Source organism: Neoarius graeffei, chromosome 2 (assembly GCF_027579695.1).
Source record: "Neoarius graeffei isolate fNeoGra1 chromosome 2, fNeoGra1.pri, whole genome shotgun sequence".
NCBI lineage: Eukaryota > Metazoa > Chordata > Actinopteri > Siluriformes > Ariidae > Neoarius > Neoarius graeffei.
The window spans coordinates 103,011,321-103,030,390 of NC_083570.1; the positions used below are offsets into that span (position 1 = coordinate 103,011,321).

The following is a 19,070-nucleotide window of genomic DNA, read 5'->3' on the forward strand; positions in this document are numbered from 1 at the left end:
ACATGCAGGTTAGGTTAACTGGTGACTCTAAATTGACCGTAGGTGTGAATGTGAGTGTGAATGGTTGTCTGTGTCTATGTGTCAGCCCTGTGATGACCTGGCGACTTGTCCAGGGTGTACCCCGCCTTTCGCCCGTAGTCAGCTGGGATAGGCTCCAGCTTGCCTGCGACCCTGTAGAAGGATAAAGCGGCTAGAGATAATGAGATGAGATGAGACACTTGTACACATTTATATATGGAGACATTGTAACATTGATTAGTGACGGCCACATTCACTCCAGTAAGACACAGATTTCCCATCCAGTTAATTTGTTTTGTTTTTTTTGTCCCTGAATTCTAATTTGCTGTTTTATTGCTTTTATCCAAGGAGATATACATTAAAGTGTCTAAAGCATATCTTATGTTCCAGGAAGTTTGCATGATCAGGACCTTCAGGAGAAGAGACTGATCTCTCTCTCTCTCTCTCTCTCTCTCTCTCTCTCTCTCTCTCTCTCTCTGTACAATTGGAAGAGATTTTAGGTCTTGAATCAGACTCAGTGACTGCCTTGATATGTCATTCCCCCCATCAATCTGTCAACATTTTGTCTTTCAGTGTCTTCACTCCTGTCATGGTTTATGACTATTTTTATGTTTTCTCAGAGATCAGATTATTCTTCAGTATATTTAAAATGTACTTGTTAGAGTTTTCATGAGTTTAGGCATATTCTTCCCAGTCAGAGAAATAAGCAGTAACAGTTCATTTGCATGAACAGCTCTGAGTCCCAGAATAGATCAACACTTTCAGCAGATGTTCATGGTTCTTCAGTCGAACTCACTCAAGCACAACACGCAGCGCTGCACTCGACCTGCTGTTAAAGGTGCCGATCCAAATCACTGTCAAAGACACTTCACGACTGAAAAAGGAGACATGCTTTCCACATTTAAGCTTTATTTCAGTACAGATACACCACTGACTCCACTCCAGTCTTCTAAATATGTTTTAAAGTGTACACTTCTATTCTAGTGGACTTTACAGCGGCTCTTTCAGAACGAGGTGATCTGAGTGGTGTTGTGGTGGGAGACGGTACAGCCGAACACCTCGGACTCTTCCCAGCGTTCTTTGAAGAGGGTCAGGGTGCTGAAGGGTCCTTCTGTTCTTCTGTGCTGGTCAGAACCCCCTCGTTCACCTCGACACCATCCATGGTGCAGCTCAGCAGCGCCCCCTGTGGAGAATAGGCTGAGAGCAGGCAGAGCAGCGAGGCCGATCCTTCAGAGAGCTGCAGAGAGGAGGGAGGGAGCAGAGACACGGAGGAGTTCACCACCGGACCAGCTGGAGAACACACACACACACACAGTCATTGTGGTTATATTTACAGAACACAATTGTCTGATTAAATGTTTTTTTCATTGGTTAGTTTTCTTTGTCACTCTGGTGTTTAAACTCAGTGATGATTCAGTAAACCTGTCTGACTCTGGAGCACAGTGTACTGTACACACTGCAGGAGACTGGAGGAGAAATAACACCAAATGATGGATTAGTGATGAGATTCATCTCTACAGTCAGAAAAAACAACAACATGATCCATAAAGATAGTAAGGAAAGAACTTTTTATTGCTGCTCACCTCTAAATCTCCTCTGTAGTCAGTCTGAATCCTGATGGAATTAAAGTGAAAGACTCAACTTCTGCCATTTCTCTACTACATTTATACACCTGTAATTTCCAGGAAATCTCTCATTTTGACTTTCTGATCAGTGAAAGTTTAAACTTCTCTCTCTCTCACTCACTTTTATGCATATTAGATCTACAGTGGTGCTTGAAAGTTTGTGAACCCTTTAGAATTTTCTATATTTCTGCATAAATATGACCGAAAACATCATCAGATTTTCACACAAGTCCTAAAAGTAGATAAAGAGAACCCAGTTAAACAAATGAGACAAAAATATTATACTTGTTCATTTATTTATTGAGGAAAATGATCCAAAATTACATATCTGTGAGTGGCAAAAGTATGTGAACCTCTAGGATTAGCAGTTAATTTGAAGGTGAAATTAGAGTCAGGTGTTTTCAATCAGTGGGATGACAATCAGGTGTGAGTGGGCACCCGGTTTTATTTAAAGAACAGGGATCTATCAAAGTCTGATCTTCACAACACATGTTTGTGGAAGTGTATCATGGCACAACCAAAGGAGATTTCTGAGGACCTCAGAAAAAGCGTTGTTGATGCTCATCAGGCTGAAGAAGGTTACAAAACCATCCAAACACACCTCGTTTAACGCTTCAGCTAATTAACCGTGCTTGCTGAGTTGAGTGAGTGTGTTAGTGCAGGTAAAACATTAAAATGTGTAGGACAGGGGACACTCCTTGCATCTAAAGTGCTAATGGTTAATGAACTTATTACTGATCAGGAGTTTAATGTACTTTGTTTAACTGAAACATGGATGAAGCCAAATGAATATAGAGCATTAAATGAAGTTAGTCCTCCTGGATACAGTTATAGACACCTGCCTCGTCTAACTGGCAGAGGACGAGGTGGCCCAGTTATCCATAATGATTATCTACAACCTCGATTCCAAGAAAGTTGGGACAAAGTACAAATTGTAAATAAAAACGGAATGCAATGATGTGGAAGTTTCAAAATTCCATATTTTATTCAGAATAGAACATAGATGACATATCAAATGTTTATACTGAGAAAATGTATCATTTAAAGAGAAAAATTACGTGATTTTAAATTTCATGACATCAACACATCTCAAAAAAGTTGGGACAAGGCCATGTTTACCACTGTGAGACATCCCCTTTTCTCTTTACAACAGTCTGTAAACGTCTGGGGACTGAGGAGACAAGTTGCTCAAGTTTAGGGATAGGAATGTTAACCCATTCTTGTCTAACGTAGGATTCTAGTTGCTCAACTGTCTTAGGTCTTTTTTGTCGTATCTTCCATTTTATGATGCGCCAAATGTTTTCTACTGTATGGGTGAAAGATCTGGACTGCAGGCTGGCCAGTTCAGTACCCGGACCCTTCTTCTACGCAGCCATGATGCTGTAATTGACGCAGTATGTGGTTTGGCATTGTCATGTTGGAAAATGCAAGGTCTTCTCTGAAAGAGACGTCGTCTGGATGGGAGCATATGTTGCTCTAGAACCTGGATATACCTTTCAGCATTGATGGTGTCTTTCCAGATGTGTAAGCTGCCCATGCCACACGCACTAATGCAACCCCATACCATCAGAGATGCAGGCTTCTGAACTGGGCGCTGATAACAACTTGGGTCGTCCTTCTCCTCTTTAGTCCGAATGACACGGCGTCCCTGATTTCCATAAAGAACTTCAAATTTTGATTCGTCTGACCACAGAACAGTTTTCCACTTTGCCACCATCCATTTTAAATGAGCCTTGGCCCAGAGAAGACGTCTGCGCTTCTGGATCATGTTTAGATACGGCTTCTTCTTTGAACTACAGAGTTTTAGCTGGCAACGGCGGATGGCACGGTGAATTGTGTTCACAGATAATATTCTCTGGAAATATTCCTGAGCCCATTTTGTGATTTCCAACACAGAAGCATGCCTGTATGTGATGCAGTGCCGTCTAAGGGCCCGAAGATCATGGGCACTCAGTATGGTTTTCCAGCCTTGATCCTTACGCACAGAGATTCTTCCAGATTCTCTGAATCTTTTGATGATATTATGCACTGTAGATAATGATATGTTCAAACTCTTTGCAATTTTACACTGTCGAACTCCTTTCTGATATTGCTCCACTATTTGTCAATGCAGAATTCGGGGGATTGGTGATCCTCTTCCCAGCTTTACTTCTGAGAGTCGTTGCCACTCCAAGATGCTCTTTTTATACCCAGTCATGTTAATGACCTATTGCCAATTGACCTAATGAGTTGCAATTTGGTCCTCCAGCTGTTCCTTTTTTGTACCTCTAACTTTTCCAGCCTCTTATTGCCCTTGTCTCAACTTTTTTGAGATGTGTTGCTGTTATGAAATTTCAAATGAGCCAATATTTGGCATGAAATTTCAAAATGTCTCACTTTCAACATTTGATATGTTGTCTATGTTCTATTGTGAATACAATATCAATTTTTGAGATTTGTAAATTATTGCATTCCGTTTTTATTTACAATTTGTAATTTGTCCCAATTTTTTTGGAATCGGGGTTGTATTCGGCCTGCTGTGGTAGTGTGATTATCTTTGCATGAACCAAACAATGGTGCAGTCTAAGCTGATGAAGTTTTTTGGGCAGTCTTCTCTAAGCACTGAAGGTGATTTACGGGCTGAAACAGCGACGGTCGAAGCACACTCAGAGCCCCTACTGTCCCCGAGCACATTGGACAGGGTTAGTAATACAGAGGTCAGTAAAAAGCGCCAAAGTGAAAATGCTGTCAGCCGGCAAGGGACTGAAGGCAGCTACATTTTGGGAGGCATAGTGTGTTGAGTCCCCTTGCTGAACGTATGATGTAATACGCTGTCATTCTGTGTTCAGTTTGTAAATTATCGCGAAATTCGGATTCCTTCATAGTTGTTTGTTCCCAGACTCTTCTCCACGCTGTTCAATTGTAAATCAAGTTTTGTGTTGAAGTAAAGGGGTAAAGGGAATCCTAAAAGCTCTTTTGAACAATTCCATACTAAAATAAACTTAAATAAGCTCAAACTACAGAGGTTGATTTTATCTTGATGGTGCACAGGGCGCCCAAAATCAAGAACTTTCTTATAAGAGGCTGGAGTGGAGCTTAACTTTTATATGTAATGGAAAAGCCTAGCTGTATCTGTACAAATGTTTGAATTGTGCCAGTGTGGTTGGTATAAACCTGTATTACATCCACTTTGATAAGTCAGTAACAAAGAAAAATTACAGCCTAAGTGAAGACAAAAAAAGAAAAAGTGAAGAATACTGCTTTGACATGATTTTTCAAGGAAAAAAGTGGAGAATATTTTTCAGAACCCATGGGGAATGCTGCTAAAGCCACCAGTTATTCTCACTGAGATGTAATAAAATTGAAATCAAATTAATTGGGGAAATGAAACGAATTTAAAATGGGTACCCAACAGGTTATCAGTCAGAAGGTGCAGGCCTGTATCGACGCTTCTGGGCGTAGTCACCTGAAGCGCCTGTTTCATGCAATATCTCACTCGTGTCTCCCTTTCTTCTCCCTCGTGTTGTTCTCTCCCTCACGCACACCTTCCTGTTTCTTGCTGACCTCTCACCCCAACTGCTGACTCGATCCACGTTCAAGATAAGTAAATTTAAAATAACTTATTTATTATTAAATGTCAAGGATGTTACCACATTATGAAAGACATGAAATTAAAATTTTAATAATGATGCATCAATAAATAAATAAACTGATAACAAAATTTCCATTGGGCTACAACTCTGTAGTAGTGTGAGAATTACAGTAAGATTGGGGGAATGTGGTAAAGGTGTTTCCATACTTAGAGGACACTTTGCATTGGCAGCACATGCTTCAGTGCTCTGGGAGTGTTTATAGCGCTGTGACTTTCACACTTCATGACTGAGAGCTGCTGCTACAGCAACTTCACCCACAGCTACCATGACTTTGATCCCCGTCTTCATCTGGACACTGATCCTCTGGACTCAAGGTCAGACACTGCTTCATACTGTATTTTATCTCTTCAATGATCTGTTCATACAAAAACACAGTTTCAATTATGTTTAAATTTGATATTGCATTTATATATATATATATATATATATATATATATATATATATATATATATATAAAACATTTTTTTTTCAGAATGCAGAGGTCAAGCCACAGTAACTCAGACTCCTGCAGTGAAATCTGCTCTTCCAGGAGAAACAGTCACCATCAACTGTAGAACCAGTCAGGCAGTGGCTAAGGACTCATCTGGTGACAGGTTATTCTGGTATCAGCAGAAACCTGGAGAAGCTCCTAAACTACTGATTAAATATGTGAATCAGCGACAGTCAGGATTTCCAGCTCGTTTCAGTGGCAGTGGTTCTGGATCTGATTTCACTCTGACCATCAGTGGAGTCCAGACTGAAGATGCAGGAGATTATTACTGTCAGAGTTACCATTCCATCTCTGGCTACTGGTTCACACAGTGTTATAGAGTCGTACAAAAACCTCCCTCAGTCAGATTGTAGAGAGACTGCACTGCTGCAGCTGGGAGAGACTGCAGGTGCTGAGTTGGAGGATGTGATACGACACAATGACCCTCTGTGGAGGAGAGGAACCACACCATACTAACTCACAACTCACATTAGAAATCTCTCAATAATCATCACACCACACTGCACACAGTCCATCACATCCACTACTGTAAGATCAATAGTTTCCCAGGTCTCTCAGTCATGGTGTTACCTGTCACACCTGAAACATCTTTAGAAAGAAGAACAGCTTTAGAGATAACAGATCCGAATCTGCACTGATGGCTGGTTGTGATATTGAATACGGGCTAAATCCAATTTTACTCCTCATCTCTGACTTGCTGTTACTATTAGGAAGCCATTAGAGATGAGCCTTATAACACTCAATGTGACAGTGAGTCTCATTATATAAGCATAAATAAGACATACACACTCATTAAAATACACAAAGACATCAAGTTTAAATCCAGTGATTAATGTCTGTAATTTTTCTTGCTGTTTGAGGAGTCATGTGTTTGATCAGTGTTCATGGTGTCCTGACATTGACTAACTCCCAGGTTCCTAACCCTGGTTTACCCCTTGTCCACCCCAGGACCCCCTGTCTTGCACATTTCAGCACTTTCCCTGCTCTCAACACACCTCATTTAACATTTCCACTAATTAACAGTGCTTGCTGACTTGAGTGAGTGTGATGGTGCAGGTAAAATAGTAAAATGTGCAGGTCAGGGGACACTCTAGGACCAGGGACAGGAAGCTGTGGACATTCAAATAAACACTAGTTCCATACCGATAGGGGCAGCATTAGAGGGGGGAAGTTAGGTCTATTCTTAGGGCCAAGCACTGTCTAGGGGCCCTCAGAGGACAATATTATTATGTGTAAGTTAATTTAATAATTTTTTTAAATAATTTTGTCTCTTAAAATGAGCACATATAACAATCTTCTGGTTTGATTTTCCATTTTCTGCAAAATTATTAGACTATATAGTCTTTATATTTCACCCTGTCCCTATTCATTACATGGTACAGTCTTGCATAGGGAGAGCCAGAGCATGACACCACGTTAGGTTTGTTGTTTTCAAATCAAGCACTAAAGTAAATTGCCCATGATATAGGAAGAATTGATGGTGAGTCATCACTAGATTGAAACCATCATGAAGAAGTCGGGTTACCAGAAATGTAAAGATAGGCAGCAGAAAGCTGAGAGAGAGAGAGAGAAAAAGGACTGACAGTTAGGCACCCAGTTTTTCTCGAAGAAAGGTAGACGATATGTTTATTCACTCTTTTTCCTTTGGTGGCTATTAACCTCACATGCTAATGTTAATGCTACAGAAGATTATTATTGTGGCTTAACCACTTTTTAGATGATCAAGCTAACAACTTAATTTCCAATGCAGTGTCGATTTTCTTAAATATTTCATAGGTTACCTTTATTGCCACTGAAAATGAGATTGGTAATGAATGTAATTTTGGTTTGCAAAGAGCTCAGTGAATTTTTCAGTCCACTGTATGGCTAGTTAGACAAGACTATACAGCTATACAGCTAACACTAGACAAGATCGGTCCAGTTTTGGACGAAAAGAGGAATTCCAGACTGACCTATGTCAATGCACCCAACCAACTGAATGAAGCAACCATGAAAAAAGCTTGTGCCAATGCACAATGCATTCTCAGAGAGACACAGAGGGAGTTCTGGGACAACGTTTGTGAAAATGTTCAGAGTTGCGATGACTGTGATGACATTGAGGTTTCAATGCGGCCCTGAAGTTTGTTCTAGGGCCATCACCTCGACTGACTGTGCCTTTGAAAGACTCCGATGGCAAAATCTTGTTGGAGAAACCTGTTCAACTCAAACGCTAGGTTGAGCACTTCAGGTCTCTCTACAGCAACCCCATACTTTTTGATGAATCCGCGCTGGACTGCATAGAACAACTCCTGGAATTGAAGTAACTTGATGAAGATCCCACCTTGCAAGAAATTGAGAGCACCCTAAAGGACATGAAAAGAGGCAAGGCACCTGGGAGTGATGGTATACCTCCACATCTTCTTAAACTTGACATCCCTGTCTTGAAAGAATACCTGCTCGACCTGTTGTTATCATGCTGGTGTGAAGGACACGTCCCACAGGATCTCAAAGATGCAAAGCTGGTGACCCTCTTTAAGAACAAGGGGTCTAGACAAGTCTGTGACAACTATAGAGCCATTGCTTTGCTCAGTCTGGTCGGTAAACTCTTCGCCAGTATAATTCTGAAGAGATTACAGGTTCTTGCAGACAGAATTTATCCTGAATCCCAGTGTGGCTTCCGAAGGCATCGATCCACCATCGACATGGTCTTCACTCTCCATCTGCTTCAGGAGAAATGCACTGAGCAAAACAAACCTTTACTTGCTGTTTTCATAGACCTAACCAAAGCGTTTGACTCGGTAAGCTGTGAAGGCCTGTATCTGGTACAGTACTATACAAGTTAGGCTGTCCACCTAAATTCCTAGCTATCATCAAAGCATTTCATGACGGAATGTCTGCTTGCATAGATTTTGATGGTGACCTCTCAGGAGCCTTCACAGTGAATTGTGGAGTTAAACAGGGATGCGTGATGGCTCCAACTCTGTTTGGCATCTTCTTATCCACCCTGCTACATATCACTTTTCCAAACCCTGAAGGCATCGCCCTCAGCACCCAGAGCGATGGCAAACTTTTCAATCTTGCGCGCCTCAGGGCAAAGTCGAAAACCAGCACAGTCCTGATATACGAACTAATTTTCGCTGATGATGCCATGTTTTGCTCTCATAGTGTAGCCAAGCTACAAGGTACATGTGATGCATTCAGCAATACCTGTGACAAATCTGGCCAAATAATTAGTGTGAAGAAGATGGTTGCCTTCTCAATAAATGCATCCCCTCCTCACATCACCATCAATGAGAGCCCTCTTGACACGGTTGAAGACTTCCGTTACCTAGGTTCCACGGTCTCATCTTCTGGAAATCTAAACCGTTAAGTTAACTCATACATTGGCCAGACTGCCTATCTGTTCGGGAAACTGGAAAGTTATGTTTGGGACAACAAGTGTCTTACAGTCCATACCAAAGTGCACATATACCAAACATGCGTACTGTCCGCTCTGCTCTACGGTAGTGAGACATGGGCTTCTCATGCCCACATTGAAAGGAAACTTAACAGCTTCCAACTTAGATGCCTCAGAAAGATCTGTGGAGTTACATGGATGGATAAAGTTCCAAACTTGGAGATCCACAAAAGATGTGGCACCACAAGCCTGTATCCAATCCTGAAACAACATAGGCTGCGTTGGTTGGGCCATGTGTCCCACATGGCCCACTCTCGTCTCCCCCACCAAATTTTGTACGGTCAGCTTGCAGGTGGCAAATGTGACAGGGGGCATCCAAAGCTTTGCTTCATCGACGTTTGCAAGCGTGACCTGAAATTATTCGACATCAGAGGTGATTGGGAGAAACTTGTCCAAGATCATATTTCTTGGCGGCACAAGCTCCACCAAGGTGCCAAAAAACTTGAAAATGATCTGGTGACAAAGGAGTCTGACAGAAGACATAAGAGACATGAACCTTGTCAAACAACGGAATTCATCTGTGAAACCTGTGGCAAGCTCTGTAAGAGTCGAGCTGGGCTAGATGCCCACGGTCATGACCATCGGTGCTGAGCAGACCATCCAACAGGACGTAAAAGACTTTGATGATACAGCTAGTGCGCCACCTAAGTTAAGATGCATGCTAATAACTAGCTTGTTCACTAATGACATCTGCACTCAACATGCACAGATGCAGCCTCAGGATTAGGGAACCCTGCCTTAACCCCCCTCCCAGTTGAAGCAGAAGGAGGTGAGCAGTGTATTATTGATAATGTATTTACAGAGAAATCTATGAATAATGGATGGCATGGTGGTGTAGTGGTTAGCATTGTTGCCTCACAGCAAGAAGGTCCTGGGTTTGAGCCCATTAGCCAACAAGGGCCTTTCTGTATGGAGTTTGCATGTTCTTCCCACATGTGCATGGGGTTCCTCCAGGTGCTCTGGTTTCCCCCACAGTCTAAAGACATGCAGGTTAGACTAATTGGTGGCTCTAAATTGACCATATATGTGAGTGTGAATGGTTGTTTGTCTCTATGTGTCAGCCCTGTGATGACCTGGTGACTTGTCCCAGGTGTACCCTGCCTCTTGCCCGTAGTCAGCTGGGATAGGCTCCTGCGACCCTGTACAGGATAAGCTGCTACAGATAATGGATGGATCAATGGATCTGTGAATAAAGGGCTTTGGGGTTAAGGCTCATGCAGACTGATTTTTAGTATTTTATGCTGCATTTACCAAGTGAGCAGCTAGCTATAGCAAGCAAGTACAATTTTAGCTGATAACGTTCATATAGAAATTCCAGTAATGAAATGGACAACTGGCATATGAAATGAACAAAATCTGGCTAAAAAGACTGTTAGATAGCTTGACTTACGATGTAAAGGGAATAATGCCATTGTCACTTTTAAGATCATAAATTTGTTTCCCTTTTTGATCAACTAATGTTACTAACCAAGCATGCAGCTCATTCCATCCAAATGTTCGTAATACATACATATGGTTCTCAAAACATGCTGTGTTAGTACAATTATATGACAGATTCTGAATTATGTACCTTATGGATAGTTTTGAGCCAAGGCCCTCTTCAAGACATGATGCAGCCCGAGAGGAGGCCAGAGATATTCACAAAGAAGAAGAGGCTAAGAATGACAGTGCAAGTAGTGACAGCAACACAGATGAGGAGGAGGAAGCAGTGAAGAGCAAAGAACAAAGTGAGGCTGAGATCAGGGACATTTCAGTCACTGAGTCACATACACTGGTTTCAGAACTAGATGATCTGCTGTCAGTTGAGCCAGGCTTGTGGCCAGCAAAATTAAGCGACAGTGACAGGGCAACTATTGTTAGAAAATTGGCAACAAGGGAAGACAAAGAAATACCCAAAGATTCAGAGGGAAAGCCATTTCCAGACTACTTGAAATACCTCAAGGCATCAAACAGCAGAGAAAAGGTTAAAAGGGACTGGTTAGTTCATAGTGACAGTGCAAATGCTCTTTTTTGCATTCCTTGTGCTCTTTTTTCACATGGATTAAAAAGGCCTTCTCATAGCGCTCTGAATAGTGACCACGGGTACAAGATGTGTGATGTTAAGTGGTGCTGCATGTACATTGCTGGAGTGCACAGATTGATGCTGATTAACATGTAGCAAAACCTGATGTCATTGAGGCCCTTGGTTCCATACTCAGCTCATGCAGTCTCACAAGTGAGGCTAGACCTGAAGCTGTTGGTCTAAGGAAGTACTTTATGTTGTTTGATGTCATTGTACTTCTGACCATTTGGATGAAAGTATTGCAATGAAATGATGACAGAAATGTGATGCTCTAGGCAAGGAAAATATCACTTGAGGTGGAGGCAGCCAGTGTAAATGCACTCGAAGATGAGATGCAGGCTCTTAGAAATGGATGGGATTCTCTCCTCTCTGAGGCATCATTGATTGCTAATCAAATGGGGATTCCACCTCAGTTTAGAAAAGAACTCAGCCGTGAGAAGAAGAGGAAGAGGTTCCAGGATGAGACCTCAGAGGAAGCAGGTCAGGAAGACAGTGCAGAAACAACATTTTGAAATACTGTATTTTTCACTGCCCTGGAGCAGATAATAAGTGACTTGGACACTCGGTTCCAAACCATAGCAAATATTGTCGAAGAATTTGCAGCCACACATAAAGTTGGGCAGATAAGTGACAGTATTGTTTCTTCTCTGTGTTGGCCACTGATAATTAAGTACGCAAGGGACCTCACACCTCAGTTTGAGAATGAAATCAGGCATCTTATTCAATATTTTCTGCTACTTTCCACACTGACTGCGCCTGTCTTTCTCTCCTAAATGCAATTTAAAAATTGCAATTCCAGAGCATTTTTGGAGAGGGTTGCATTGCCCTTAGGATTTTTTGCACACTTCCATTTACTGTTGCTGGTAGAGAAAGGGTATTTAGTAAGCTGAAACTGATCAAGAGCTATCTGAGATCAACAATGGCTCAGGAGAGGCTGAATAATCTTGCAGTCCTTTCAATCAAAAGCAAGTTGGCTCTGCCACTTGACTTTAAAGACTTGATCAATGATTTTGCTACCAAGAAGGTTCAGTGTTTGTCTTTTGGAATTTGAATCCTTGGTGTTAAAAATATTCTCGCGCTTCTGTTGTCGATGCACCCATTTGCAGGCAGCATGGTATGACCAAATTGTTGATGTAAAATTTATGAGCGTGTTAAATAAATGTTCCCCTCTGTTGCACAACAAAGCACATAAGCCACTTTAAAAATGTATGTACAGTATGTACAGTGGTTATCTAGCTCATTGTTGTTATTGTTCAAGTCTTTATTTAATAATTTATTTAATGTATGATTTAATTTATTTAATCAGTTGATGAATGTTGAGTTTTTCTCACTGGATTGTGGATTACTGTATTTCCAGGTTTTTTTTTTCTATTAAATTGGCACAGCCAAGAAAAAAAAAATGAATCATGTAATTTTCTTCTCTGAATTAAATTATTATTCATCAACCTAGAAATGTAACTGCATATAATGAGTCAGTACATGAAGGAGACATCAGGATGAATTTGGAAATCTGTTTGAGACACCAAGGCCAGCCTACACGAAGTTTATACTTATCTACGAGCTCCAGCCTGTGGAGGTCTCGAACTAAAGACTGACACTGAGCAGTGAAAAGTAATATCAGGGTATTGACCTTGTGCGCGTGACGTCACGGTCACGTGATTATCTGTTTACACCGCCATATTGGGGATCACGCTTTCGCAAGTTTCATCGTGATACCCGTTGTCACGATGTCTTCTTCTCAAGTCTGCCTCTCGACTTATGCTGAATCCCTGGATATCACAGCAAAAAATCATTATAGAGATAAGATTGCTGCCTTAGGGGTCGACCCATATATGATTAGTAAGAGTGAAACCAAATCTGCGCTTGATTGTTCAAGTAATGAGCTGCCAGATGTAAGTTACCCCGATGTATATCATTATCTAATCAACATGCCAGGGGGTTACAGTGGTCAGTCACTAAAAGCCTACAAGTCACTAGAAGCTTACAGATATTTCTCCTCAGGATGGGTACGGAACGTGCTAGTTCATATGCGTGAAAAGCGTTTTGTTATTTCTTCACAGCTGCGTACCATACATTGACTTTTCAGAATAGATCTTATTTGCATACCGCTATTATCGAATCATGTAGCATGATACTGTTTTATAATTAGTAGTAGTACTAACTATTGTGTATAGATATTACTAGATCTACTACGAGTTTTAGTAATGGCAATGTAGAATGCCACGAGTCAAGGATTTAGGAAACATAAAAATTGAAAATGCACAAGCGTATCATGTTTATTACAAAAATGTATATTATTTATGCGTTATACTGAAACAGTTAACGTTACAGGGGTAGAAGCCACTTGCCTGACACGAAATGTTGGGCACACAATCTTGAGTGTTCGCTTGGTTCCCAGTCAACACGTTTAACGGCAGCAATCCACTTCTTCCTCCGCTCTTGATCAGCGGGGAACCGGTAAAATGATAAACCCTCCATGCTTTTTCTGTTTGAGCACCCTACTGCCACACAACAAGCCATTCTGACTGAAAATTTTAATCAATCTCCAAAAATGTCCACGTGTGAAGTGAGCTGCGGCTTGATACCCAATATGGCGGATAAACAAACTTGACCTCTGACCTATGATGTTGGTGCACAAGGTCCATAAACAAGGTCTGTGTCTTCTGTGATCAATTCAGTAGAGGTGTTCAGATCCAGTGGGGCATTACTGGTGTCTGACAAGCTCAGATATTGTTGAATGAATAACTCGCTAACACTAATAATTAATTAAAAGCACTAATAACACTTCCTCTGGATAAACTAAGGGAAGTGATTTATTTATTTATTTATTTTCGCAGGGGTGGGTGAGGGGGGTGTTTATTATATTTTTTTAGAGGGCCCAAAATTTCTAGCAGCGCCCCTGCATAGTAAATTGTAACATGTCTTTGAGTGTCGGAAATTCACTACAAAAGTAATACTGATGATTTTTGTAACAGAATATTGATTTGAGTTCAGTCTGAGTAACATCCAGGTTTACAGTTGTGATTAATACAGTAGGTGTAACAGCATTTCCATAACCATCACACCAGTCCCCAATTCACCAATGAGTGAAAGCAACATGAAGCATTCCACTTACTCTCATTCATTCATTCATTCATTCATTCATTATCTCTAGCCGCTTTATCCTTCTACAGGGTCGCAGGCAAGCTGGAGCCCATCCCAGCTGACTACGGGCGAAAGGCAGGGTACACCCTGGACAAGTCGCCAGGTCATCACAGGGCTGACACATAGACACAGACAACCATTCACACTCACATTCACACCTACGGTCAATTTAGAGTCACCAGTTAACCTAACCTGCATGTCTTTGGACTGTGGGGGAAACCGGAGCACCCGGAGGAAACCCACGCGGACACGGGGAGAACATGCAAACTCCACACAGAAAGGCCCTCGCCGGCCCCAGGGCTCGAACCCAGGACCTTCTTGCTGTGAGGCGACAGCGCTAACCACTACACCACCGTGCCGCCTCCCACTTACTCTCTTTTAAACATAAACGCTTTATAATTTAATTCACATCCTCACTGTCGATACTTTCTCTCAAATATTATTATTATTATTATTATTATTATTATTAGTCTTTATAATTAATATATATAATATTAATATTATATATATTACTGTCCATAACAGATACTGAGACAGATGCTTTGGTGATTTCTTTATGATGTACATGAACAATAATGTGCAACAAAAGTGTTTCATGATTCAAAGGCTTTTATTAATAATTCAAAGCAGGACACTGCAGTGATACACACACTTAACACATATGTAAGTGATCATTAAGAAGAAGAGTTGAGTTAAACTGAGGAGTGTGTGAGCTCACATGTTAATAAGACAAATGAAATGATGAAAGTGGGACATTGGAGCAGTAAAGGCCACATGTAACACACAGTGAAGCAGTAGAAGGTGAGCTGAGTAAAGTGTGTGTGAGCTCACAGCTCTGAGCACTGCTCTGTGTTCACTCTGCCCACCACAGTAGGTTGGTTGTCTTTGGAGGCCTCACAGGTCACCACCTTGTTCCTCCACTGCTCCGGGTGGAGGCTCAGCGTGCTGCTCCAGCTGTAGAGGCCGTCCGCGTGCAGAACGGCGGTGCTGCGGCTCTCCCCCGAGCTCCAGCTGCTCCCATCAACCTTCCAGCTCAGTGTCCAGTCCGAGGGGAAGCCCTTGTCGGCCACACACATGAGTGTGACCTTCTCCTGCTGCAGCTCCACACTGGAGGGAGGCAACACCGTCACACTGGGCTGAGTGACACACACACACACACACACACACACACACACACACACACACACACACACACACACACACACACAGAGTTGAGACAGGAATGGACAGCTGTCAGTCACTCAGGCTTCGTTTCAGCTCACTGTGTGTTTCACTTCCCTTTATATCTTACAGAGCAGAACTGAGTTCAGTGGAGCGTCACAAACGTTTCACTCAGTTCAAATAGTTTTACATCTTAGATCTATAATCATTTATATTACAGTTATCCCTGGACAGTAAAATTGAATTAGACCAAGTATTCAGTCATTAAAAATATGAAGCTCATTTTATAACATGAATAAGCCACATTTAAAATACAGAATATTTACCACTTAAGCAAATTCAGTTTTGGTTTCTACATTTAAATCTGTATTTGGACTCACAGTCTCTAAGATATTCAATGTCGTTAAACTCATTCAACAGAATGTCATCTGTAATTTGCACAATGATATCTACTTTGCTTTTAGATTTAAATTATAATTAACTACCCGCAGTAGAATCAAATACATTTAAGCTTTAAATTATAATAAACAACCGGCAATATAATCAAAGACATTTTTCAAACTTCTAAAATAAGGGAAATTTGAGAAACAGAAGGACGTGATACAAAAATCACATCTGATCTGGATTTGGAGGAAAAATAAATGTAAAAAATATATTCTTGACAGATTACAACATGAATTTGAACACACTCCATTTCAGTAATTAATCTGAACACACTCCATTTCAGTCATTAATCTGAACACACTCCATTTCAGTCATTAATCTGAACACACTCCATTTCAGTAATTAGTAAACAGGTTACTTACGGCCCACAGACAGTTTGGTTCCTCCACCAAAAGTCCGCCACAGTGATACAAACAGGTTTAGCGGCCGTACAAAAACCCTGCTGCTCTAAACTCACTGCTCTCTCCATCCATTTAAACCTCTTATTACAAAACAGCTACAAAACACCAACTTCTGCTCACATCAGCTGATTAATACACTAACTCTCTGACTGTTTTACTACAGTTTACTGTTTTTTTCTTTTTAAACACCACGAATGTCAATCTAAACTGAGGATGCAATTAATGCGTAAGAAACACAAATAAATTACAAAAAATAAAAGTTGAAATTTCACAAAAGGTGGAGTTGCAGTTGCACAGGATTTACCCAGAATGCCTCATGGAGTAAAAATGCTGATGTACTCATGAGAAATTTACAATATATGACTGAATGTGTGGAGCTAAAGTGAGAATAATTCCTCCACTGCTTCTGTAGACTGATAGAAAGTTATGATATTATATTTAAGTCCTACAATAAACTAAAGATTAATTTACAGTCAAAATATGAGTGTGTATTTACTCACTGCCAACATTGATGCTGCTTCTTCCACCATAAATCCACTACAGTGAGAAACTCATTAACATTCAGTACAAACACCATCCAGTGAAAGTTGAAGCTTCTCTCTCTAATTCACTTATTTATGCATCTTAGACCTCAAAGTGTTTTACAGAAAATCTCCATCTGACCCCACAAGTAAAATTCACACAATAACTCTGTAGTAGTGTGAGAATTACAGTAAGATTGGGGGAATGTGGTAAAGGTGTTTCCATACTTAGAGGACACTTTGCATTGGCAGCACATGCTTCAGTGCTCTGGGAGTGTTTATAGCGCTGTGACTTTAACACTTCATGACTGAGAGCTGCTGCTACAGCAACTTCACCCACAGCTACCATGACTTTGATCCCCGTCTTCATCTGGACACTGATCCTCTGGACTCAAGGTCAGACACGGCTTTGCCTTTTATATTTTTAACAAACTGGTCAAGACAATACATTTTTCAGGTTTGTCTCATGATTATTCTTTCAACAGTTTCTGTATCATACGTTTTTTTTTCAGAATGCAGAGGTCAAGTCACAGTAACTCAGACTCCTGCAGTGAAATCTGCTCTTCCAGGAGAAACAGTCACCATCAACTGTAGAACCAGTCAGGCCGTGTACAAGAACTCAAACGGCCACTACTTACACTGGTATCAGCAGAAACCTGGAGAAGCTCCTAAACTCCTGATTAAATTTGCAAATCAGCTACAGTCAGGTTTTCCAGCTCGTTTCAGTGGCAGTGGATCTGGATCTGATTTCACTCTGACCATCAGTGGAGTCCAGACTGAAGATGCAGGAGATTATTACTGTCAGAGTTACCATTCCATCTCTGGTTACTGGTTCACACAGTGTTATAGAGTCGTACAAAAACCTCCCTCAGTCAGATTGTAGAGAGACTGCACTGCTGCAGCTGGGAGAGACTGCAGGTGCTGAGTTGGAGGATGTGATACGACACAATGACCCTCTGTGGAGGAGAGGAACCACACCACACTAACTCACAACTCACATTAGAAATCTCTCAATAATCATCACACCACACTGCACACAGTCCATCACATCCACTACTGTAATATCAATAGTTTTGTATTTTTCGAGCTTATTTATCAGAACTGAAAAAATAGGTGGAAAAATGTCTCTCTTTTTTCAGCCTCTATCACTAATCCTGCCCCCATTACAGTTTCTCTTTCTGACCAGATATCAGTTACTGTTATTATTCTGCTCTATGTCTTAGTTTCTATTTTCTTCTCTCTTTCCGGCAGTCCTTCAATATGACCTTCTCCACATGCTTTCCAAGACACCACAGTTTAAACATTCTGGACCTGGTCTTCAGCCATTCTTCCTGAGCTCTAGGTATCAGCGTTACCCCACTCTACTTTTCAGATCATTACTTTGTATCTTGCATGCTTGTTCTCCCTGCCCTACCTGCCAGTATCTATTTCTACCTCTCCCTCACTACCTGAATCCTCCACACTTTCTCCTCATCACCATCGATGGCAGTTCATCAGCTGAAACTAAACCTCAGCAAGAAGAGCATTTTTAAGGATTTTCCACTAGGAGACCAACTGGTCTGGGCAATACAATCACAGGCCCCAGAGTCCATGTGGCTGCACCGCTGCGGCATATTCTGTGATGCAAATTGCCGCATTATGAATCCTCGTTTCAGCCAGCATAATATCAACATAGTTAATGCAGTGCCAAGTTACGGTACCATAACTTCATCATAAGTATGGTAAAATACTAAAATTACACTATGAGTTTAAGTTATTGTTTTATCAACTTTCATAATATTATGTATTTTAAGAAACAGTGAAAAATAAGAAATAAGAAAATCTTCAATTTTATTGCTCAATGTGAAACATAGTATCAAATAACTATATATTTAGTCTATAATTTGGAAATTGGAACAGTCTTGAAAACCCAACTTCAATATTTCTTAAACATTCCAATCCAAATAAAACAGTCTTATGAATTTGAACCAGCAATTCAAACATCTCCCATAATCCCATTTCAGTTTTACCTTTCTGCATCAATCTAACATAACTTGGTTTAAAATTTGGTCTCCCAGTGACGCTGGTTTGGCATTGACTAGGAGACTAAATCTGGCCACTGGGAGACCATTTGGGATCTATCAAAGTCTGATCTT

At 41.0% G+C, this 19,070-nt stretch overlaps 1 gene segment (V, D, J or C); it reads right to left on the reverse strand.

The window, feature by feature from the left end:
• Positions 1 to 15,235: 15,235 nt before the first annotated feature.
• Positions 15,236 to 18,261, reverse strand: LOC132870392 (Ig kappa-b4 chain C region-like). The segment is given in 3 exon segments: positions 15,236 to 15,552; positions 16,373 to 16,460; positions 18,247 to 18,261. Coding segments are annotated over 3 exon segments (420 nt in total).
• Between the last annotated feature and the right edge of the window lie 809 nt (positions 18,262 to 19,070).